The sequence below is a fragment of the Eptesicus fuscus genome, chromosome 11 (genome assembly GCF_027574615.1).
Source record: "Eptesicus fuscus isolate TK198812 chromosome 11, DD_ASM_mEF_20220401, whole genome shotgun sequence".
In the NCBI taxonomy this organism is placed as follows: Eukaryota; Metazoa; Chordata; class Mammalia; order Chiroptera; family Vespertilionidae; genus Eptesicus; species Eptesicus fuscus.
Window position 1 is genome coordinate 64,012,198 of NC_072483.1, and position 24,898 is coordinate 64,037,095.

At 40.1% G+C, this 24,898-nt stretch overlaps 1 protein-coding gene across 3 annotated transcripts in view; it reads right to left on the bottom strand.

Moving 5' to 3' along the window:
• CAB39 (calcium binding protein 39) overlaps positions 1–24,898 on the bottom strand; it is an 87,802-nt gene that overhangs the window by 17,976 nt on the left and 44,928 nt on the right. For all 3 annotated transcript variants that reach the window (XM_054722730.1, XM_008160203.3, XM_054722729.1), the window contains 2 exons: positions 2,463–2,627; positions 217–335 (listed from right to left, as the gene is read on the bottom strand). In XM_054722730.1, coding sequence (XP_054578705.1) covers positions 217–335; positions 2,463–2,594 — 251 coding nt within the window. In that variant the 5' untranslated portion in view covers positions 2,595–2,627. The remainder of the gene's footprint in view (positions 1–216; positions 336–2,462; positions 2,628–24,898) is intronic.

A 24,898-nucleotide genomic window follows, 5' to 3' on the forward strand; every position in this document is an offset into this window, starting at 1 on the left:
CACCTACCTTTAAACTTCTATGGGCATTTTTTCAAGTTCAATTTAGCTCACAGGCTGAATTTTAAGGAGGGAAATATGTTCAAGAGCTATAGAAAATCGAGCTGAGCGAACCATAGAGAAAATGCTTTCCCACATTCACCATCCTGTTTTTGCCCAAGACCATCTTTTCTTTTTATTTCTCAACTGAGAATATAAATTTTATTACATTGTACATACCCTTTCAATAACATGAACAAAATATTCTGTTGGGTGCAGATGTATTCAACAGTAGGAGTTCTTGTACCAATTTGTCTTCTGAGAATATTGTTGAAAATTTGAGCCACATCTTTTTTGCCCTATTAGGAATACAATCATTAAAACATTTACCTGACTAAACATTAAAAAGCCCATCCACCCTCCCAGATACACTCAAATCAAGGCATTGAATGTTTATAATTATGACCAAATATATGACCTTAAAACATTCACAGACATTAAATTTTCTTTATAATTTTAAATTCTAAGTTTTAATAGTATACCATTTTTAACCTGAGCAATGTGTTGACAAAGTGAAATCTCACTACATATAATTTCAATCATTCCTCTCAGAATCATGCTCAGATATGAAAAACAAAACCTTGCTCTATGTTTACAATGTTCAGGGACCTCATTCCCACCCAAATGGAACACGCGGCCTAAATAGGATGCTTGTGTTGTAAACGCTACATATATTTTCGTTTTACAGTGAAGAAAGGAGAAAGTGTATGCTGCTAATATAATAAAATGAAAGAATTCCATAAGAATCTGAGCTTTAATGGTAAGTAGACACATGCCCCTATTAAACTAGACCTACTTAGGAAAGAATATATAGATTAATAGTGAAGGTGCTAAGTATCACATAATGTTCAGAAGTCAGAATTACACCACTGTACTTGACTAAACAAAACAGACGGACATTACTGCTCTACAGTAAAACTGAAAAGCTGCATAAGAAAGTAACAAGTGCAGCACTGGATGGCAAGAGATGTTTCAGAATGGCCACTTGTTAAGAGCCTGACAAGCCTGCAGGAGAGATGGAGTGAGCGAGAGCTTTCCAGCACCAGAGATCACCCTGCGGCCCACCTAGGTCAGGAGCTGTAATAGCAACTGCTAAGAACCAGTCTCAGGGGCACACCTTCTTTAAAATTTGTGTCTCTAAAGTCCCAAATGAATATTAAATTCGGTGTCCAGTCTGGGGACTGAGATGGGTGGACAGAGAAGAAACTGGATGTTCCAGTGCATTTCCAACATTGCAGAGGAAATAAAAACTGTTGTTGAAATTTGATACATGATTAAAAATACATGAAATCAGATACATAAATGGAAATATCAGTTCTACTTGTTCTACAGGATAGAAATAAAACTTTATTCTCTTTTATTATCAATGTCATATTGGAGTAACCTATGAACCCACCCTCATATCCCTCTCCAAAACTGGATCTGGCTATATTGCCTGCTATTTTCTCCCCTGGTTTTGCAAGCACCTGAACAGAAATCCAAACACTCAGGATGATAAACACTGGGGCTTTCACAAAGCACACCCATAATAAAGAATCAAGAATCATGACCATGCCAGAGCCCCTCAGTACTATGTATGTGTGTGTGTATACATACATATATTATATATGTATATATACTTCTCAGACTGGTACCAAGGACCATTATTCCCACTGTTCCCTGATAAATAACATGGCATGATCAGCTGTGTAAGTTTGGGTAGCAATCTCAAAAGTATACTAGAACTGGGCAGGAGAGGCAAATGGGTAAAGCAGGGGAAAAAAGTAGGCTGCGCTGTCTGCCACACATCCAAGTGTGGATCTCCTGTGTCACGGGTAGTTGCTCCTCTGCTCCAGCTGAGGGGCCATGGAGGACTACAGGCCCAATGTTACCAGAGTCCGAAGTTTCAAGAGAAGCCAGAAATTCAAAATTGTGTATAATACCTCCTGTTATTTAAATGACATCATCATTTAAACATTTAAAAGCTGTGCCAAGCAAAACACATATGATCTCTGCTGTAATGAATTCTCAACAGGTAAAAACAAAAACCAAAAAAATAACCACCATAATGATGTTCTCGGAGATCTCATCTACCTCTAAAATTCTAACATTCTAGGTCATCTTTAGATTGTTTATTCCTTGAGAACCAAGGGCCAATGAATTATGTAAAACAGCAGCTGTTAATTACAGACAACCTAAATAAAAGGGCATAATGAATACCTAAGAACCTCCCTGTATGATGTGGTAAAATAAGGGGAGAGAAGCCTGGGACACCCTTGAGTTCCTGCCCTGGCTCTAATAGGAGGCAGTGTGGGCATGCTTATAGGTCAGCAACCCCTGGGCCAGGAGCCTGGCAGGAATCTTCAGATGTTTCAAAGGAGGGAGGCTCATGGAAAAGGACTATGAATGGGGTGCTGTTGGTGAAAAGCAAGAGACTGGTTTCTTACCTCGAAGTCAATGAGCTGCAGGTCTGCCACCAGGGTGCTCAGGAGCCCACTATTATACAGTTCTTGAGCGAGCTGTGCCACTGCTTCCGTCTGCGGCTCTTTTTCATTTGTGCCATAGAGAATTTCTTTCATGGCAACCAGATTTTTGGAAACTTCTTCTGTGGCCTGATTTTGAGGGAGAGGAGAAAAACAATTCATTTTAACAAACATATATAGCACACCTACATCTGTTAAATACCTTCGCTATATACCCATGGGCCTATGTACAAGCACCAAAAGTGGACAAGCCCAAGGTGCCCTCAGGAGCTTAACACTGTGCATGTGTGTACATATGTGTGGGCCAACACACATGCTCAGCAGGGAAAACCAGCAGATTCACATGTACATCTGAACACTGAAAACAATATAATGATAGAAATGCAACAGGAAGAAAATACTCAATTCTGCATCAAATGGGAGGGAAACAACAAGGAAGAGGCACATGGGCTGACCCAGAGACTGGAGACACCGAGAAGCAAGAACTGGGGAAAAGGAGACTGTGGGGCAAGAACTGGCATGAACCAGGCATTAGGGGGAGGGAGAAGCACAGGGTCTGTTAGAGAAAAGGTGTGGATGGAGCAAGGGAGCGGCAGCAGAAAATGAAGCTGAAAGAGGCTTTGAATGCAACAGTAAAATATTAGCGATAAATAAAACGTCACTTCTGGCCAAGATGGAGAAACAGGGGCTAGATTATACCATTCCCATGAAAAAGACTAAAACATTGGAGATAATTATGAAAACAATGAGTTCTAAACACTGAACTTCAGGCAATATAGGACAGTGACCCCTGAGAGAAGGGAAACAAATGAAGTGAACCTCACAATTGCCCAAGTTGACTATCAGGAGGGAATTTCCAGGATACATCACAGGAAGAGGAAGCCAGGCAGAAGAGGGGGCCTCCATGAATTGAGCTGAGTTGAGATGATAGAGCTGCGCATCTGCAGAGGCCAAGGAGACTAGCATTCGCAGCAAGGCAGAGTACCAGAGAGGAGAGATCTATATGGAGGAGAGTTAGACATCTGCAAAGACTCGCTTGCTTCTTCAGCTGAATACTGATAGTCATACACATGCGAGAGAAGTACCCAAGGCCAGGGAGTAGTACCATGGAGCTCACACAGGCTGGAAACAGTTCTCATTCCTAATCAATCTGAGGAAAACCTCCTGTTCAAAGGACATAAAGCAGAGCATTCAAAAGGTTTTAATCTCAGTCATTACACAAAATTAGTCCTAGACTAAACTCTATTCTGGTCCCATACAAAGCTTAACAGCAAGCCTGAAAAGGAGCAAACTGGAAACCATCACCAATAATGAGGAGAAAAAAAGCAATAAACAGAAACAGCTCTGCTCGTGACATGGGTGGCAGAATTAATAAACATGAATATTAAAAGTTACTATAACTAGCCCGGTCGGCATAGCTCAGTCAACTTATGAACCAGGAGGTCATGGTTCTATTCCCGGTCAGGGCACATGCCCAGGTTGGAGACTTGATCCTCAGTAGGGGGCATGCAGGAGGCAGCTGATCAATGATTCTCATCATTGATGTTTCTATCTCTCTCTCCCTCTCCCTTCCTCTTTGAAATGAATAAAAATATATTTTTTAAAAAGTTACTATAACTATAGTCAATATGTTTGGGAAAAAATAAACAGGTTAAGTAAAGGTATGGAAAACATTTTTTTAAAAAGACCCAAATCAAACACTTAGAAATAAAACTACGATGTCTGAAATAAAAATTACACTGGATCACTGGATAAAATTAACAGCAGATTAGACACTGCAGAAGAAATCTCTAGTAAACATAAAGATAGAGCAATAAGAACTGTCCAAAATGAAATACAGAGGGGCGGGAGGGTGGGGTGGGAGGGGAAGAGATAGCACAGCAGTGAGTTATAGGATGGCTATAAGCAGTCTAATACATGTGTAACTGCAGTTCCCAAAGGAGGGGGAGGATAGACAAAATAAATGAAGATATAATGGCTGAAAATTATCGAATCTGATGAAAAAATATAATCCCACAGAACTAATAAATTTTTTAAAAAATCCTAAACACAAGAAACAGAAAGAAAACTACACCAAGGTATGGAATAATCAAATTACCTTAATTTAGTGAAAATTTAAAAGCAACCAGAGGGGAAAAGAACACTAGAAAACAAAAAATCAAACAATGACAACAGATTTCTTGATAGAAATGAAGCAAGACTAAAGATAGTGGAGGAACATCATTAAAGTCCTGGGAAAAGACAAAACAAAATTACCCTCTTATAATTCTATACCTAGTGAAAATATTGTTCCCAAAACAAAACTAAATAGAGTTTTTGAGACGTAGACAAGCTGGAAAATTTTGTCACCTGCACTAATAGGAAATGTTTAAAGAAGTCCTATAGGCAGAAGGAAAATGATTCAAGATGAAAACCTGCACATACACAAAGGAATAAAGACCACTGGAGATAGTTCCCTATTACTTTTGAAAATGACTGCAATAAGTTAAAGCTATATACTTTAAGTCCTAAAGGAACCACTAAAACATACACATACACACACACAAAAAAACAAAACAAAAGAAAGAGTTATAGGTAATAACAAAGGAGACTCAAGTAGAGTACTAAAGATAGGTGAAAAATATAAAGGCTATAAAAAGCTATAAAAGCCAAAGTATTTGTGAACAGAAATCTACTTCAAGGAGATTAGTTAGCACAGATTCACAGGACACAAGCATTTAATGGTATCTAAAGAATTATCTAGTTCCAAGGTATTCCCTTCTACAATCTTCTATCCTCCTTACCAAATGATCACATTGCTTCACCTTAAATATTTCCAGTGTCTGCTAGTCCTGGGGCTGCACTGCAGAGCAGGCAGTATCCTAACTTCTCTTCCACAGAAAGGCTCCTCTTTGAAGGCAGCTTGCTCGTTTTCCCTAAATAGTCTTCTTCCAGGAAACCTCTCAGTTTCTTTAACTACCCTCCTAAAAAAGATAGTGCTAATGTTCCAACCCTATCTAAAATGGAATAATGCAGAAGACATCTGACTACCACTTTCCTACAAATGTCACAAATGTTAATGTGGCCCAAGGCTACCTTTAAGAATTTTTGCAATTATATCATACTAGAGGTCTGTTGCATGAAATTCGTGCAAGGGCCTTGGCCCCCCGCCCTGGCCCCTGCCCATTGCTGCTGGTGGGGGGGGGGGGGGAGGCTCTGCCACCTCTGTTTCAGCCCCCACCTGCTGCAGCTTTGTCTGGAAGGAAGGACAACCAGTCTAATTAGCATATTACGCTTTTATTATATAGATAATTCATTCAAAATCAGATCTGTGAATGACAGTACAATGAAGGCTTTAACTCTTTTCACTATTTAATTTTATTTCATTAACAGTCCAGCATTCAACATTGTGGAGGTATTTCTGGATTTGGAAGGACATCCAATATACTACCTATCACTCTCCTGTTTGTACAGTCTGAAAATCTGATAGCTATGCTTCCCATGGCCTCAATCATTAGCCAAAATGCTGAAAAGGAAATAACCATAAAGGAATCATTATACCATTGAATCATTATGTTCTTTTCAGTAACAATCTACTTACTAATAATCTTTGGGCATGGCCACTCAACCACTTAGATACCCCTATTTCCAAATCATATTCAAGTGGCATTTTGTTAAATACCTTGATAAAATAGGAATAACTATTCCTTCCATACTTCCTGAACATAAGAAAATGAAATAAAGTTAATTTGGTAAAACCTTTTATGCTGATTTCTACTAACCACTATTTTCTATTCTAAGTGCTTATAAATCCTCCTCTTAATAATTCCACCATGAAACCTTAATCGGTCTCAATGTTAAGCAGATTCTTAACATTTCCAGTCTGCTGCTACTACCGTATTTTCTAATGACTAAGATTTCTGACAGTTTGTCATCCAATATACAAATTTTCAGTCCGACTAGTGTGGCTCAGTGGTTGAGCATCAACCCCTTGATTCTGGGTCTGGGAACATGCCCAGGTTGTGGGCTCCATCCCCAGTAAAGAGTGTGCAGGAGGCAGCCAATGGATGATTCTCTCTCATCATTGATGTTTCTCTCTCTCTCCCTCTCCCTTCTTCTCTCTGAAATCAATAAAAACATTAAAAAAAAATTTTAAGTATCCCAGATTGTACCTTTTCTGGGCCAGTAGATGAAATCATTTATTAATAGTAAATGTTCTCTTAAATCTAGTTATATGTGCTTTTTCAACTTAATTTTACTAATCTTCATTCTTAAGATATTCTCTTTGAGAGGGAAGAATCTGACATTTAGTAGGTTTTCTGAGTCTATTTTCTGTTGATTTTATACCAGTGACCCTAAGTAGTAGGCCTCACCCCAGTGACCCTAAGTAGTAGGCCTCACCCCCCACTGCTTCTCTGGCTAGATCATAGTTTTGAGGCTCATAGCAATCCTTCATATGCCTCACTTTTTACTATTCTCTGAAATCATATGATTTTAAATCTAATTTAGATCATATTCTAGGCTCTCTTCTGAGAGCAAAAGATGAATAAGGGGGAGAGGTGAGTGATAGCCAGAGTATGGGGTTTCTTTTGGAGATGATGAACTGTTCTAAAACTGATTGTGGTTATGGTTGCACATTATGTGTGAATAAACTAAAAACCACTGAATTATACACTTTAAATGGGTGAATTATATATGAGTTATGTCTCAACAAAGCTGTTTAAAAAAACAGGGAGGAGAGAAACAAGGAAATAGAAAGCTACTTACGCTAATTCTGAAATGAAAGCCCACCTGGATTCACTTTTAAATCCCTCTTCTTACCTTTCCTGTCACATACATTGCGAGTGGGGAGGAAACACCAATGGAATTCCCTCATCTGCTAACTAGTACACTCACCTACCCATGTTAATCCTCCCTGCTTCTGGACTCCATCCATCTCCTGCCTTCTCAGAACTCATCCTGTCTGTTATCTCATCTTCTAATATAGTCAACTCCCCTCTCACTTGATTTAAAATGTGATCAAGACTCCCATTAACAAAATCAAACTCTCCTTTGACTTCATAATCCCCTCCTAGTCACTGCCCCCATAACATCTACCTGTTTGCTATAGTCCACATCTTCCTATTCACTCTTCAGTCCAAACCCATGTGATTTCTACACCTAGTTACCAATGACCTGCCTGCCATTAAATGCAATTTCCAGTCTTCATTACATGTGAGCTCTTGGCAGCATTTGCAGTTGTTGATTACACCCTTCTTTTAAAACCACCCCTCCCTTGTCCTCAGTGACTCACCACCACCCTAATTTTTTCCTTCCTGTCTCCTTTTTTGGATCAGCCTCCTTGACTAGACCATTTAAATATTGGAATTCCTCAGGGCAGGGTACAAGGCCCTCTTCTAATTCTATCATCTCTCCCTAAGTGATCTCACCCACACCCACAGCTTTAATTAACACCTCAATGCAGACGCCTCACAGATTCCTATCTCTAATCCAGTGGTTTTACTAGTACATCCAGCAGCCTACTTAAAATGTCTCCACTTGGATGTCTCAAGGCCCCTCAAAACTAACACATCTAAAACAACTCATAATCTTGATCCAATGCCTGGTATTCTTCCCTTGTTCCCTATTTTAGGGTGTGATACCACTGTTGATGTGAGTATACATGTTAAAAGTTAGGAATCATCCTCAACTCTTCCTTCTTCCCTAATATCTTATTAATCACCAAGTCCCCCTAATCCATCTATTTATCTCCCCGCTCCCACCATCACTATCCAAGTTAGAGTCCCCATAACTACTACCTACTTGGCCTACTAAGTAGCCTATTGACTATTTCCTTGAATCCCTTAGAAACCACTCTCCATATCACACTTACAATGATCTTTTTATAACACAAATATGATTGTCATTCCCTCTGCTTATAATGCTTTAATTACTGACTACTTTGGATGAAGAAAATTCCTTCTTAACATGGCCAATAAAAGCACTCATGGTCTGATCCTACCTCTCTGACTTTACACCTGCACTACAATTACTCCCCCACTACCTATTCCAGTGATGGGCAACCTTTTGAGCTTGGTGTGTCAAACTTCGCCAAAAAACTGAGCGTAACTTGGGTAGTGTGTCACTTTGAGGAAAAAAACATTATTTCGCGATATTTATAGTTTAAATAACATAAATGTATAATTGTTATATATAATTGTATTTAATAAACCAAAAACTAAATATTTAACTTACCTGCTTAGTGACTTCTTTGTTCATCCGTCAGTTGGTTTCTTTTGTTGGTCTTGATATTATTTAGCTTGTGTGGGGTGCCGTGAACTAAGATAAGTGAGGGGGAGGGGGAATTCTTTAACTAACCTGCCTATTAGTGACTTTTTTTGTTGCTGAATTTCACTGGCTAAATCTTCAATTGAAGGTTGGTATTTTGTACACTTCAGGCCCAAGCAAGCGCTACTAACTTCATCTGTCAATCTGTTTCTTTTGTTGGTTTTGATATTATTTAACGCTGAGAATAAGGCCTCACAAAAGTATGTAGAGGGAAAAATTGTGAGTAAAGCCATTGCTATATTTTTCAGGGTGCTAAAAGTGTCTGGTAGTCGGTTCCAGGCACTCCAAATTTCCTGTTCGTAGTGGCACTCCTCTTGATTCTCCAAGCGACACCTTTCCAGATTCTCAAGCTTTGACCTCAAGTCGACAAACACCTGAGCCCAGATACTGTCTTGGAATTCTGCAAGTTGCATCTCCAAATCATCAATTGGCATCCATTGGAAACCATTTAATTCCAAACTACTGTAGACTACTACATCAGGATACTTAATTATTTTTATGGTCTGTTCTAGACTTCTAAATTGACTAAATCTATCACTAAACCGGTCAAGTAACGAGTCTAAAACATGCTGGTACTTCATATGCAAGAGTTCCATTTCATTTTGTACAGCTGCACTGGCCTTCTCAAAATACTTTGTTACTCGAGGAAAATACTTATAAGTTTTAGTTTCTACATCTCGCTTGAAAACTTTAACTTTACTTTCAAAAGCTTTTATGTATCCAAACATAACGTCAATACTTTTGCCAAAACCTTATAACTTTAAGTTCAGTTCATTAATATGAACAGAGAGATCTGTAAAAAACATCAGGGTGTTGACCCACTTTTCATCATTAAGCTGAGGAAAGTTTCCCAGATCCTTATCGTCAAGAAATACCTTAATTTCTTCAAAGCACTCCACAAAGCACTCAAGAACTTTGCCTTGGCTCAGCCATCTTACATTATTGTACATCAGCAGTCCACTGTAGGTGGAATCAACCTCCAGTAAAAGTGCCGAAAATTCTCCCTTGTGAAGGGGGCGAGCACCTATTAAATTAACTATTTTTGTAACAACTGACATTAAGTCGTTTAAGTCGGTGAATCCTGCCTTGGCACATAAAGCCTCCTGGTGGATAATACAATGAAAAGGCACAATCGGATGTCCAATAACATCTGTAAACAATTTGACAAATCCGACTTTCCCCCCCACCATATTTGGTGCCCCATCTGTCGTCACTGACACAACTTTAGAGATATCAATGCTTAGGTCACGAAATGTTTGTATAACAACCTTACATATTTCGCTTCCTGATTTACTTGTTGACACTCATACTAACTTTATCAACTCTTCTCTCATTGTGAGACCATCAGAATATCGACCAATAATGGCCAACTAAGCATGTGATGTGACATCAGTAGTTTCATCAAGAGAGATCAAAAAATATTTACACTTCCTTATGTCTCTCTTTAATTGATGTTGTATGTTTGTGTTCAGTCTCATTATTCGGTCTTTTATGATATTTCTACTGAGTGGTAACTCAGATATTCTCTTAATAATTGCATCTTTATTCTGCATATCGTGAAATAGAACTGGTGCACATCTTAGGAGAGTTTCTTTAATAAATTCTCTCTCCCTGAGTGCTTTTCCATGCTGAGCTATAGAGTGAGCAATGCTCAAACTTGCAGATGTTAAATTTGTAGAGCCTTTCATAAATTTAAGGATGGAATTAGATTGGCTCTTATAAAGGCGTAGCTGCCTGGAAATGTATTCCTTCCTTTCATCCTCATTTTTTCCCAAGAGCTGGGAATGATTAGTTTCAAAATGTCTATTTATATTCCACGTTCTGCTTACTACCGTTTCAGTTCATAGAACGCAAAATGATCTGCCATTTTTTCCTATAAAGCCATACGTCTCTTGAAAGGGTCGGCTACTGCTACTACCACTTCCTTTACTTAACCTTAGTTTTTTATTTTTTGGGTTCTCCATCAGGAGGGCAGTGACAGAAGATAGAATTATAGATAGCTTCTTAGGCCTGCAGGCAATTAGGGGTTAACTAGCCTAACTAACCACAAAATGGTGCATATAACTGTCTTTTAGGAAAGGGCAGGGTTAATAAGCAGAAATAGGGGTTAATAAGGATGCACAACAGTAATAGTGGTGAAATGGAGTCTGCACTATGGAGCAAGATGGTGTTCCTTATGTGAATTAAAATGGCTGCCGCTATTTCTAATGGCGGGAAACGGCACCCATAACACGCCAAAAACCCTCGCCTCTCCCAGCCTCCCCCTCACTTATCTTAGTAATGATGGATTAGAAATCCATGACACCACAGAACAGTAGATAATGGTTGTTGTGGTTAACTGTTATTTGGTTACTGGTAATGGCAGGGCCCCCAGAGATGCGTCCCCCGCTGCGTTCCGCTGCTCCCTGCTCTGCCGGCGGAAGTGAGGGCAAAGATCCCGGCTTAACCGGAAGTCCCAGAACTAGACGCTCTGTGCCGGACTTCTGTTGCTTTGGCCTACAGACCTCCAGCACAGTGTGTCTAATAGGGGAGGATGAAACATTTGCGACTAGAGTCTTGGCTAACTCCAAGACTCTAGTCACAAATGTTTCATCCTCAGGAGCAGCAAATGTTTCATCCTCGGCATGCGGCCGCCTCAGCGGCCGCATGTCATCAGAAATGGCTACTCGTGTCAGTGCTGACACGCGTGTCATAGGTTCGCCATCACTGACTTATTCGCTACTACTCTGGTCACAATGGTCTCCTTTCAGAATGCTTGCACATATGGTTCCCTGTGCTTGGAATGTTCTTTACCCTGCCCCATACCCTGCCCCACCTCTTAGCCAACTCCTATTCTGCCTTCATTGCTCAGCTCAATGATCACTTCCTCAGAGAAGTCTTTCTAGGTAAATTTTATCACACATTCTCCTACCACCATGTACTTTTTCATGGTGTTTCTCCAGTTTTATATAATGCTGCTTTACCTTGTGATTCTCAATTAATGTCTGCTTCCTTCTGTATTCTATTAGGAGCCCAGTACTTGCAAGTGCTCCATACATGCATAAAGAAGGGTTGAACATCAGCATACTTGATCACTGGCATATAAAATCCAGATGTAAAGAAATGTGTGACACCGTAAGTCAATGAATCCCCCCCAGATGTAGTACCGATCGATACAAGGACCTAAAGGCAAGACACCTTGAAACCTCTCACTGAGAAAGTTAAGGGAGTCTACCTGACAGAGTTAAGTGGTAAGCAAGAAACCTCCCTGTGTTCTTACAGAAAAACCAGTTTGGTAGTATAGTCTGTCTATGGGGAAGGGTAAGAAGAATACTTTCATCTTTCACTTGCTCTATTTCAGATTTATTTGAATGCTTTACAATTCACCTTTTGTTTTAAAAAGCAAAAAGATAAAGAGAATGAGACAAATAGAACAAAATGCTATGTTGTACTAATCTTATTTCTACTTCTGTTTTATCCCCATAAGACACCCCCATAATTTTTAATATTTCTAACAAGTAACTAAGTTTATGTCAATGCTAGAGGCCTGGTGCACGAAATTCGTGCATGGGTAGGGTCCCTAGGCCTTGGTGGTCAGCGCACATCATATCGAGCGATCAAACTCCCGGTTGGTCGAACTCCTAAGGGGACACTTTGCATATTAGGCTTTTATATATATAAATATGTAAGTAGGTCAACCTTAAAAAAGAGTGCCACAAATGATGCAAAATAAAAAGCTAAAGACTGGAATGGGTCTTAACATTAAAAAGCCTGACTCAAATGATTCAGAAATAGATAATAGCATTGGGACAAGAGACTTCCAAACTGGTCATTTCCATAGTTAGTTACCATTTATAAAATAATCAATAGCTTGATATAAAAGGAAAACTAAAATTCATCAACTTTATTATTAGCAGTCCTAATAAGAGATTAAACTCATATTTCAATAATTTTTGTTCCCATTACATGAACAATTACAAGTTGATTAAGCAAAAGCTTTAAAAAACTGTCCAAATATTACTAAGAGATAATCAGAAAAACTTAAGAAGTCAATTATTTCACCAGAAAAGGCAACGCAGAAAGTATTTATGGGCTGAAGGTGCCACACACAGAACAAATAAACTTGACATTGTTTACTTTTGACCTGGTTCCCTTCACCAGCATTTACACTAGTCACCCTGTCCAGTCCCCCATCTCTGGCCTGCCTGCATCATGTCAGTATGGTCTCTGCCTCTCTGACCACATCCTCCTTATCTGTCACCTTCCTGTCTGTCCCCTCACACCTACCGAGTCAGCTATTCACACTTATAGTGCCTCCAAACACTGTATCCTTTTCAAGCTGCTGAGATCATCATGTCATCTAATCCACTGGGCTCCTAATACCGTGTTACCTGTCTTGCTAAGACTGCATGTTTCAGTGCTGCCATGTTCTCAGCTCCAGGTCTCCTGATCACTAATCAACATTGGATATCCTTTACTAAAAACTTCTCCTATTTAGGCTCCCAGGTTTTAAGCACTGTAGAAAAAGTGACACACCTGAGCACACTTGGTTCACTGAAATTCATGCTGTCCGACTGCCTTCAATCCAGTCAGAAACATTCCTTCAAACTGGATTGATTTAAAACCAGTAAACTCCTGGTAGCAACTATTTCAAAATTGCTCCACTTCCCTCAGGGAGATGCTAGTCTCTCTCTCTCTCTCTCTGCTCTGTATCTCTCTCCCTCTCTCTCTCTCTCTCTCACTCACACACACACACACACACACACACACACACACACACACACACACACACACTATCCCACTCCCACATTACCTATGTTGTACTAATGAGTGCTTATGAAAAAAGAAAGAGGAAAAAGTTGAACATTTCAGCTCCCCCCCCCCCCCCCCCCCCCCAAGTGATTTCAAACAAACAGAGCTTTGGCAAACAGATGCTGAAGTAAGAGAGAAAGAATCTGATGACTCTTAGGTTTTGAGCCAGAGATATAGAGACAACATTTTTAAACCAGTCAATCAAGAAGAGAGAGAACAATGCTGGGGCAGAGAAAATAAATTCTGAGTTGAAATGTTAAGTTAGAAGTGATGCCGCAGTACGGAATCATAGCATCTTAAGTGTTGAAAGAGATGCCAGAGGTAGTCTAAATCAGTAGTTTTTAAGTGCTTTTTGGATCACTGATATCCTATTCCCTACTTCTGCCTGCCATAATTTTTTTCAAAGTAAAAATCTTATGTAGAATCCCAATAAACAAATTATAATAAAGTAAAACTAAGAAAGTGAATGAAGGGAGAAAGAGTCCCTGGAACCTATTTCCCTAGAGCATTCTTTGCATATATGTGGAACATCAAGTTTAAAAGCAAAACATATACTTACTTTCCCTGCCTGCCCCCATTTCTAACCAAAATAAGAATTCCTGTTATCTGTCTCATGAGAAGTATCATGTTTCTCTAGATAAGTAGGTAGCAAACTTGTGGGTCATATGGTCCCTGTCACAACTACTCAACTCTGCAACTGCAGCAGGAAAGCAACCATAGACCGCAGGTCAATGAATGGGAATGGCTGTGTTCCAATAAAACTTTCTTTACAAAACCAGGTAATAGGCTGACTTGGTCCACAGTTTATTGACTCATACTCTAGACCAGTGATGGGCAACCTTTTGAGCTTGGTGTGTCAAACTTCGCCAAAAAACTGAGCATAACTCGGGTAGTGTGTCACTTTGAGGAAAAAACTCCAAGACTCTAGTCACAGATGTTTCATCCTCAGGAGCAGCAAATGTTTCATCCTCGGCATGCGGCCGCGTGTCATCAGAAATGGCTACGCGTGTCAGTGCTGACATGCGTGTCATAGGTTCGCCATCACTGCTCTAGACAATATATGGTGGGTAGAGAGGATAGGCCAAAGGGTATGTGAACCTGAAATTAATTGTAGACAACCATCAAATCCTCTCAATTGTCCCTCAGAAATCTACTCTCATATCTTGCTTCTCCTTCTTACCCTTAGCTTTCCTTGTCACTGGAGTTCTCTTAGCAAGTTCATCTTCTGCCATTACATCCATCTTCCCAGACACACTTCTAATCTCATCTCATCTCTTACTTTGAAACATTGTTAATAGGAATGTAAAATGGCACAGCACTCTACAAAAGAGTTTGGTGGTTTCTTATAAAACTAAACAAGTGCTTACCATGTGACCCAAGATAGTATTCTTGGGCATTTATCCCAGAGGAAGGAAAACTTAAGTTCACACAAAACTGGTATAAAAATGTTCACAGTAGCTTTATCTATGTAATAGTCCAAAACTGGCAATAGTCCAGCTCTCCATCAGGTGAATGGCTAACCACACTGTGGTAAATCCAGAGAATAGAATACTATTCAGCAATCAAAAGGAATTATTGATACACTGCTTGCATGGGTCTCATGGGAATTTAGCTGAGTGAAAAAAGCCAATCTTAAAAGGTTACCTACTACATGATTCTATTTAAAAAACATTCTTGAAGTAACAAAATTACAAATTTGGAGAACAGATTAGGGGTTGCCAGCAAGGGTTAGGGATGTGGGGGAAGAAACCAGTGTTGCTATAAAGGGATAGCAAGAGGGGGCCTTGTGGTGATGGAACAGTTTTGAATCTCAAATGCGGTAGTGGTTACAAAGAAACCACATAGCTATCATGTGATAAAGCTGGGTAGAGCCCCCCCACGCCACCCCCCCACACACTCACATACATCAATCTATAATAATTAAAGCCTAAGCGACCATCGCAACCAAACAGACGACCGAACAGGCTGTGTGGGGTGACCAGGCCTGCAGGGGGACAGTTGGGGGTGACCAGGTCGGCAGGGGGGTTAGTGAGGGGCGACCAAACGACTGAGCAGCAGGCTGCGTGGGGCAACCAGGCTGGCAGGGGCGGGGCGGGGGGGGGGCCAGTAAGGGGTGACCAGGCCAGCAGGAGAGGCAGTTAGGGGCGATCAGGCTGGGGGGGGGGGGGCAGTTGGGGGCAACCAGGCCGGCAGGGGGGGCAGTTAGGGGTAATCATGCAGGCAGGCAGGCAAGCAGTTAGGAGCCAGTGGTCCCAGATTGTGAGAGGGCCTAAACTGGCAGTTGGACATCCCCCAAGTGGTCCCGGATTGGAGAGGGTGCAGGCTGGGCTGAGGGGACACCCCTCCGTGCATGAATTTCATGCACAGGGCCTCTAGTATATATAAAAAAGGCTAAGTGACCATCCGACCATCCGGTAGGTATGATGCACACTGACCACCAGGGGGCAGATGCTCAACGCAGGAGCTGCAGACTGAGGTGACTTGGCAGCAGGAGTTCTCAGGTGATGCACCCCAGAACCAGAGAGGAGGGAGCCCACTTCTTCATGGGGCCACGCGATTCCACCTTCGGCCATGGGTTATGTTGTTGCTGGGGCACTGTTGGCCCCGAAAATGGTTTAGTGCACACTTGTGTTTGCGTTCCACACCCTGTACGACAGCAATTTTGCAGTGCCCTCTTGCACTCTGGGACCCCTCAGGGATGTTGGAGAGCCGGTTTCGGCCCAATCCTGACAGGCCTGAGTGAGGAACCCCACCTGCCAGAGGGACTCCCACTCACTCCGCAGATGCCCTTCGAGCCACAGCACTGCCCCAGGTGTGGCCAGGCGGGCAGGGACCTTGGGAGGTTGGCTCCAGGGCATGTCCGGCTCATCTCACCCAGTCTCACTCCACCAGCCACCTTTTAATTAATTTCCTTTTAATGTGAACGAATCCATGCACTGGGCCACTAGTATATTTATAAAACTGGTGAAATGTAAATAAGGCCTGTGGGCTGTTCTAATGTCAATTTCCTGGTCTTAATATTGTATAGTTATGTGAGATGTTACCATTGAGGTAAACAGGGTAAAAGGTAGACAGTATCTCCCTGTGTACTTTTGTGCAACTTCCTATGAATGAATAATTACTTAAAAATAAAGTCTTAAAAGGAAGTAAAACAGAAGATTTCTTCAGATCTCTAAGTATATCTTTAGGCTGTATGCAAGGCTCTTTACAGTCTACCACAACATACATTTTAGCCTCACTTTCCACCATTCATTTATATCTTGTCACCTCTATAAAGTCACCATGAACTTGTCCCTGTTCTTCTGAATATGCTAGACTTTATGCTGTTTCATTCCCTCTCATTCTTTGCCTGCCAAACAACTTAAAACCCAGTTCAAATGTCACTTTAAATTTAATGCTATCTCTGAAGAGGTACGGACTGCTTCATCCTTTTGATTCCCACAAAATTACTGGTACCTCATACTTATTTCCTCTCCTAGATTATAAACTCCTTAAGAACAGGGAAAAAATTTTGATCCTTGTGCCATCTATCTGTCCCAATATATGGGGGCACCAAAATTTCTGTGGATTCAATCAAGTTTGGAATCTTTTACAAAAAAGATCTTGCACTGTCACTTTTTGCAAAAGACTATCTTGCTATATAATGTACACATGCAACTCAGCATAATAAAATTCCCATAATTGAGATGGGAATCACTGTGTATAAAGTCGTTTTTAGAAACAATTTTTAAATAACCTATTTAGGAAAAAATTCCATGTTTCTGTTCACCATTAGTTTATATAATCAAATTTATTATAATTTACATGTAAGTAGTTATTACTGAGAAATGCCTCAAAGAACCCAGATTTTTTTGGGGATGGGGAAGGTTTAAATCATTTATTATTTTATTTCTTCATACCTACTGTTTAGCAAAAGAATCAATTTAAACAAGAGCCCTCTGAATATATATACCAATTTATATGTAATGCCTAATATCAGTTCATCCTCGAAAAACTATTAGATGACCTCAGTGAAAAAAGGAAGTTCTTAAATCAAAGTAAATTAAGATAAAGAATATGAGATGGAATCTAAAAGTAACCTGAGAAATATTGTTGGTGCCAAATATTTGAGATAATGAGAGCAATTCTCCCATCATATTAATTCCTGTATTAACTTTCAAAAAGAAGTCCCACACACACATGCAGGCACACACGACTCTCTGTGGGAAAAAAGTCTGAGTATTCTTCTAAGCTGAAAGATCATGGACTAAGAAAAACCTATTAATAACCTTCTGGTGTTAAAGATTACTCTAAACAAGTTTAGTAACCATGAGTCACTGTTAAATGGCCACCCTATGAAAAGACTCCTCCCTTCCCCCTCCTAAGTATGCCAGCAAACTTACTCCTCTCCTGAAATGAGTGAATACAGCTATTCAACACTGTGAACACACACATTCACAGTGATGAAGGGAACCAAGTGTGTGCTGAGCGAGGCAGCCATACCTTCTTTATATAGCATGCAGTGGGCAAAGAGTGTATAAATAGCCACTTCGTACACCAGACCTGTGTGGCTGTCAGCAATGAAAGAACAAATTCCACCCCACCCACCCAATTTCACCCTCATGCCCCAAATATCTAAAAATAAAAATGGTAAAAGAAATCATTTTTTTCCAAAGGTATGAGAAAAGTAGTTTTCAAATTATTTCAAAAAGGTGTGGCATAGTTCCTAAGGGACTAATCTATTTGTATTATACACAATTCTTTTTTAAAAAAAATATATTTTTATTGATTTCAGAGAGGAAGGGAGAGGAAGAGATAGAAACATCAATGATAGAGAGAATCATTGATTGGCTGCCTCCTGCACACCCTCTACTGGGGATTGAGCCCAAAACCTGGGCATGTGCTCTTGATCAGAATCGAAGGGTTCTTTAGTCCGCAGGCCGACGCTCTATTCACTGAGCCAAACTGGTTAGGGCTTATACACAATTCTTAATATGGCAACTGTATACCATATAAAATAAGTACTAGTATACCAACATATTACAAATAAAGGAATAAACACTCAGATGTTGTATTTATCATTTGTCTATAACACCCCAGAAATGAGAAGATGCCCATAGATATAATGAATAAAGCAGAAATAGGCATTACTTTACTATAGGTTTGGCAGAGTCTGGAGTGAATACCATCTCTGACTCTAATATGATGGGCTACCTAGGAAACAAAAGCTTCCTTCATGTAGATTATGAGAATAACAACAGGAAACCATTCTACCTCAAAATAAGATGGAGGACTATTCTTTATGAAGGCACCTTGCAAAATATAGTGTATCAATGTAAGGATAGAACAACCATGCAAGTTTCAATTCTTTCTGCAAGACCTGAGTGGTGACCTAGTCCACACCAAGACATATCTAGAGACAGGAAACTTGCTATCTACCAAGGAAGTCAACACCCACCTATTATTTTTACTAATATCAAGATGAAACTAGACTCCCTGCTTTTCTTCCACTCACAGGTCTTAATTCTACCTCCTACCACCATCTGCCACCTTCCCTTTCCTCCTATTAGATGGTCCCCTAAAAACATTTTACTAAGAGCTCTAAGGCTCAAATTTTATTCTTCTGTAGTTCACATCTCCAGTTCTTTCAACAATTTCTCATGGTAGACTTTTGAATTTCTGTATCAGCCTGGTCACGTCCCTCTCAACCCACTCCAGTTTCTCTACACCCTCAAGTATGGACTTGTCTACACAAAGAAGCTGTTCACTTTGAATTTAAGTAGTGTATTTTTACTGTATCAACCTAGGCTTTCAATAGCCTTTCTGGGGGCTTTATTACAAGACCTATTCACAGGGCCAACATCTGTGCTTTCCAAGCTATCATGATCTCAGTTGGTACATGGGTGGTCTGCTTACTCTTTACTGAGTTACAATTGACATGCAACAAATCACACATATTTAAAGAGTACACTTTGATAAGTTGGGACTTATTTACATATCCATCACCACCAAGATTCTTCTGTAGTCCACTTACTCCATCAATCCCACTCTAACCCTCCACATCTCTACCAAACCCAAAGCAACTACTGATGTACTTTCTGTCACTATGGTTTCCATACACTTTTGTATAAATGGAATCATACATTATATACTCTTTAGAATTTGGCTTCTTTCACTCAATATTTAATTATTTGAGATTCATTCATGCTATTGTGAATAGCAATAGTTTATTCTATTTCATTGCTGAGTAGTGTTCCATACTATCAGTGTACCTCAATTGGTTTATTTACACACCTGGGCTCCTTCCTGTTTGGGACTTTAAATTACAATTAAAGTTGCTATGAATATTTATGTATAAGTCTTTGCATGGATATATATTTCTTAAAATGACAGGACGTAAGTTTAGATTTTTAAGAAACCGCCAAACTATTTTTCCAAAGTGGTTGTATCATCTTAAGTTTCCATCAGCAGTTCCAGATGTTCTGCATAATCACCAATACTGGTATAACAAGTATTTTCAATTTTAACTATCCTATTGGTGTGTAGTGATAACTCATGTCTTTTCTTTGAAATTCCCTGATGATTAATATCTTTTCAAGTGCTTATCTGAAATCTGTATATCTTCTTTGATGAAGCGTGTATTCAAATTTCTTGCCTACTTTTTACTGGATCATTTGTTTTCTTAAGTTTTGAAAGGTCTTTAAATATTCTGGACGCAACCTTTCATCAGATAAATGCTTTGCAAAGATATTCTCTTTGTGGTTTATCTTTTTTATTCTTTTAACAGCGTCTTTTGAAGAGCTTAAGGTTTTAGTGTCGATGAATTCCAATTCATTAATTTTTTCTTTTATAGAGTACTAAGGGCCTATCGTGCGAAATCGCGCGAGACCCAGGATCCAGAGTCCCGCAGCTCGGTGGGACCCAGAAACGCACCCGCATCTTCCGTCAAGTCCTCCAGAGTCAAGTCCCGGCCCACCCGCGCAGCCCCACCCGCGCAGCCCCCGCAGCCTCCTGCTGATCAGTCGTTAAGAAGTGATGGCATGACGACCACAGGCTTTTTATATAAGACTAGAGGCCCGGTGCACGAAATTCGTGCACGGAGGGGGGTTCTCCCTCAGCCCAGCCTGTACCCTCTCCAATATGAGATCCCTCTCACAATCCAGGACTGCTGGCTCCCAACTGCTTGCCTGCCTGCCTTCCTGATTGGCCCTAACCGCTTCTGCCTGCCAGCCTGATCACCCCCTAACCACTCCGCTGCCAGCCTGATTGATGCCTAACAGCTCCCCTGCCAGCCTGTTTGCCCCCAACTTCCCTCCTCTGCCGGCCTGGTCACTCCTAACTGCCCTCTCCTGGAGGGTTGATCACCTCCAACTGCCCTTTCTTGCAGGCCTGGTCCCTCTCAACTGCTCTCCCTTGCAGGGCTGATCCCTCACAACTGCCCTCCCTTGCAGGCCGGGTGCCTCCCAACTGCCCTCTCCTGCTGGCCATCTTGTGGTGACCATCTTGTGTCCACATGGGGGCAGGATCTTTGACCACATGGGGGCAGCTATATTGTGTGTTGCAGTGATGATCAATCTGCATATTATTCTTTTATTAGATAGGATAGAGGCCTGGTACAGGGGTGGAGGCCAGCTGGTTTGTCCTGAAGGGCGTCCCAGATCAGGTGGGGTTTCCCTTGGGGTGTGGGGTGGCCTGAGTGAGGGGCCTGTGGTGGTTTGCAGGCCGGCCACGCCCCCTGGTAACCCAAGCGGAGGCCCTGGTATCTGGAATTTATTTTCCTTCTACAATTGAAACTTTGTAGCCTGGAGTGGAGCCAAGCCAAGCCTGGGGCTCCCTCCGAGGCCATTGTGTTGGGGTTATAATTGAAACTATGTTGCCTTAAGCAGGTGAGCCCGGCCAGGGTGTGTGGAAAGCTTTGCTTCCCCTGTTGCTGGCGGCAACCCTGGCCTGCTCTCTCAAGCTCCATTCTGCCGCCATTTGTTTGAATTTGTTTACCTTCTATAATTGAAACTTTGTAGCTTGAGTGGAGGCTTAGGCCTGGAAATGGCAGGCGGAAAGCTTGGCCTCCTCTGTTACCTAGGAAACCTTGCTCTCTGTGGCTGTAGCCATCTTGGTTTGGGTTAATTTGCATACTCGCTCTGATTGGATGATGGGCGTGGCTTGTGGGTGTGTCGGAGGTATGGTCAATTTGCATATTTGTCTATTATTAGATTAGATGCTTTGGTGTCATGTCTCAATATCCTTTGCCTAACCCAAGGCCATAAAGATTTTCTCCTGTTTTCTTTCAGAAGCTTTATAATTTTAGGTTTAACATTTAGTTGTGTGATACATTTTGAGTTAATTTTTATGTATGGCATGAGGTATGGGACCCATTTTTTATTTTTATTTTTTTGCATATGTGGCTATCAGATTGGTTCAGCACTAATTGTTAAAACAACTATTCTTTCTCCATCGAATTGCATTTGCACCTTTGTAAAAAACTTCCCATATATATGTGGGCTTATTTCTGGATTCTCTATTGTGTTATACTGATCTATATGTCTGTCTTTAAGTCTATACCACACACTTTTGATTACTGTACCTTTAGATTTCTTGCAATTAGATGGTGTGAGCCCTACAACTTGGTACCCGCCCCCCCCCCCAAGTTGTTTTGATTATTCTAGTTCTTCTGCATTTCCATACAAATTTTAGAAGCAACTTGTCAATTTCTATAAAGTGTGCTGGGATTTCAATAAATCTATAAATCAATGTAGAAAGAATTGACATTTTAACAATATTGAGTCTTCAAATCCATAAACAAGGTATTATCTCCCACTTATTTAGGTCTTTCATCTCTAGTGACATTTTAGTTTTCAGTGTACAAGTCTTTCACTTCTTTTGTCAGATTATCCCTAAGTGTTTCATAATTTTTGATGCTATTCCAAAGGTGTTTTTCTTATTTCATTTTTGGGTTTTTCATTGTTATTATATAGAAATATGATTGCTCTTTATTATATTGATGCTGTAACCTGTAACCTTAGTAAATGCACCCATTAGTTCTGAGTTTTAATAGATTCCTTTAGCTTTTCTATGTAAATGATGTCATCCACAAATAAAGACTGTTTTTTAATTCCTTTCCATGCCTTTTATTTCTTGTTCTTGTTTGACTGCACAGGCTAGAACCACCAAGTACACAGGTGAGTAGAAGTGGTGAAAGTGGACATTCCTATCTTATCCTTGATCTTAGAGATAAGCAATTCAGCCTTTCACCATTATGTGCAATGCTACTTGTAGTGTTTCTGTGGATGCACTTTATATTAGGGTGAGAAAGTTCTCTTCTGTTCCTAGTTTGCCAAGTTTTTATAAAAAATGAAGGCTGTGGTTTTTTATTTCCCCCCTTTCTACTGATGTAATCTGTCAACACAATAAATTACATTGACTCATTTTTGAATGTTAAACTATCCCTACATTCTGGAAATAAGTTCCACTTGGTCATGATGTATTATCCTACTGTTAGATTCAATTTGCTAACTTTTTGCATCTATGTTCATGAGAGATACTAGTTTATAGTTTTCTTGTAATGTCTTTGGTTTTGGTATTAGTATAATCCTGGCCTCATAAAATAAGGTAAGAACATAAAAATTTTCTGGGTAAGTTTGTGTAGAAATTGTGTGATTTCTTACATGTTTGGTAGAAATCTCTAGTGAAGCCATCTGTCTCTAGCTTTTTCAGGATGGTATCCTGCAACAGATCACTGGAAGCTCAGGGTAATCCAGTGATCAAATCCACTGGGTGTAATTAATCATGCAACCAAAAAAAAAAAAAGTCCTGTCCTCTGAGCATCCTGAAGTATAGAGGGAGTTAATTAATGAACACAAAACTGAAAGCTACTAGGACCAATAGGATAGACCTCTTGAGAAGGATAATTTATCTCACTGCTTCTGTGGATAGTAGCACTGAAAGGGAATGTGATACTTGGCCAGCATCATAAAATTCAGAACATACCTGGCTATGATATCCTCTTACTAGCCACAAACTCAACATATAAATCATTACAATATTCCAATAACTGTTTTATCCTATCTAGTAGAAATCAAGAAATCAGAAGAATCCTAAAGTGACAATGTTTCATGTTAATTCTGCTTTGTATTCCATTTTGAATAAATACAAATAGTTATTGAGCCCTGTCTTTGGAAGGCTTATATTCTAAGAGGGGGAAGATATATTAAACAAACACCATTAAGTACATTAAAAATGTTAAGTGCTACATAGGTAAACAGAGTAAGATCAGTGGGAGCAGGAATGTCAGAGGGCAGGGCTGCATTTTACACAGGGGGTTGTTGAATCAAGTGTGACACTGAGCAAACACTTGAAAGCAATAAGGGAGTAAGCTGGGGAAGAACATTCTAGGCAAAGGGAATTGTTAAATGCAAAAACCTAAAGACAAGAGTGTGACTAGAGTGTGTGAGAAAAGGAAGCCAATGTAGGGGTAGTACTAAGAGAAGGAATCATTGAGGCCACAGGCCAAGGGTCGGCATTTATTTTTCTGTAAAAGGGCAGACAGTAAATATTTTAAACTTTGCAGGCCACATAAGTTTGCATTATTCTTCTTTGCTTTTTAAACCAACCCTCTAAAAATGTTAAAACCATTTCTAGCTCATGAGCCTTTACAAAGACAGGCCTAGGCAGGATTTGCCCTGTAGAACTTAGTTCGAGCCCTTGTAAGGACTTTGACTTTTACCCTGAAGAAAATATCATTTGATTCATGTTTTAAAAGACCAACCAATTAGAAGAGGTCAATGGAGTAATCCAGAACAGAGATAATGGCAGTTCAGACCAGGCTGATAACTAGGAAATGGGGAGAAGTGGTTAGATTCTGGCTTTTTTATTTTTCTTCCCAGATAAAGTGGATGAATTTGCTCATAATTGGACTTGGGAAGTGTGAAAAGAGTCCTAGATGACTCAAGACTGTGGCCTGAACAACTAGAAGGATGGAGTTTCATTAACCATTAGGAGATGAAGAGTGGATGTATAAAGCATGTGTTTTACTTTAAAACAAAGTAGAATTCCTATTTCTTAGATTCTGCCATAACTTTGAGCTATTGTATTTATTCTTCCATAACTTCAGAATCATTTTTTGTCAAGTTACAAAAAGATCCTGTGAATTGAATGATTAAAGATTAATTTGAGAAGAAATGGCATCTTAACTATATTCCATTTGATAACACAGACCAAGTATTCTATTGTGCCTCTTAATAAGGTTTTACAATTTTTTTCATATAGGTTCTTGCATACTTCCTGATGAAAGTATTCTCAGACATATTATACATTTTTGTTGCTATCAT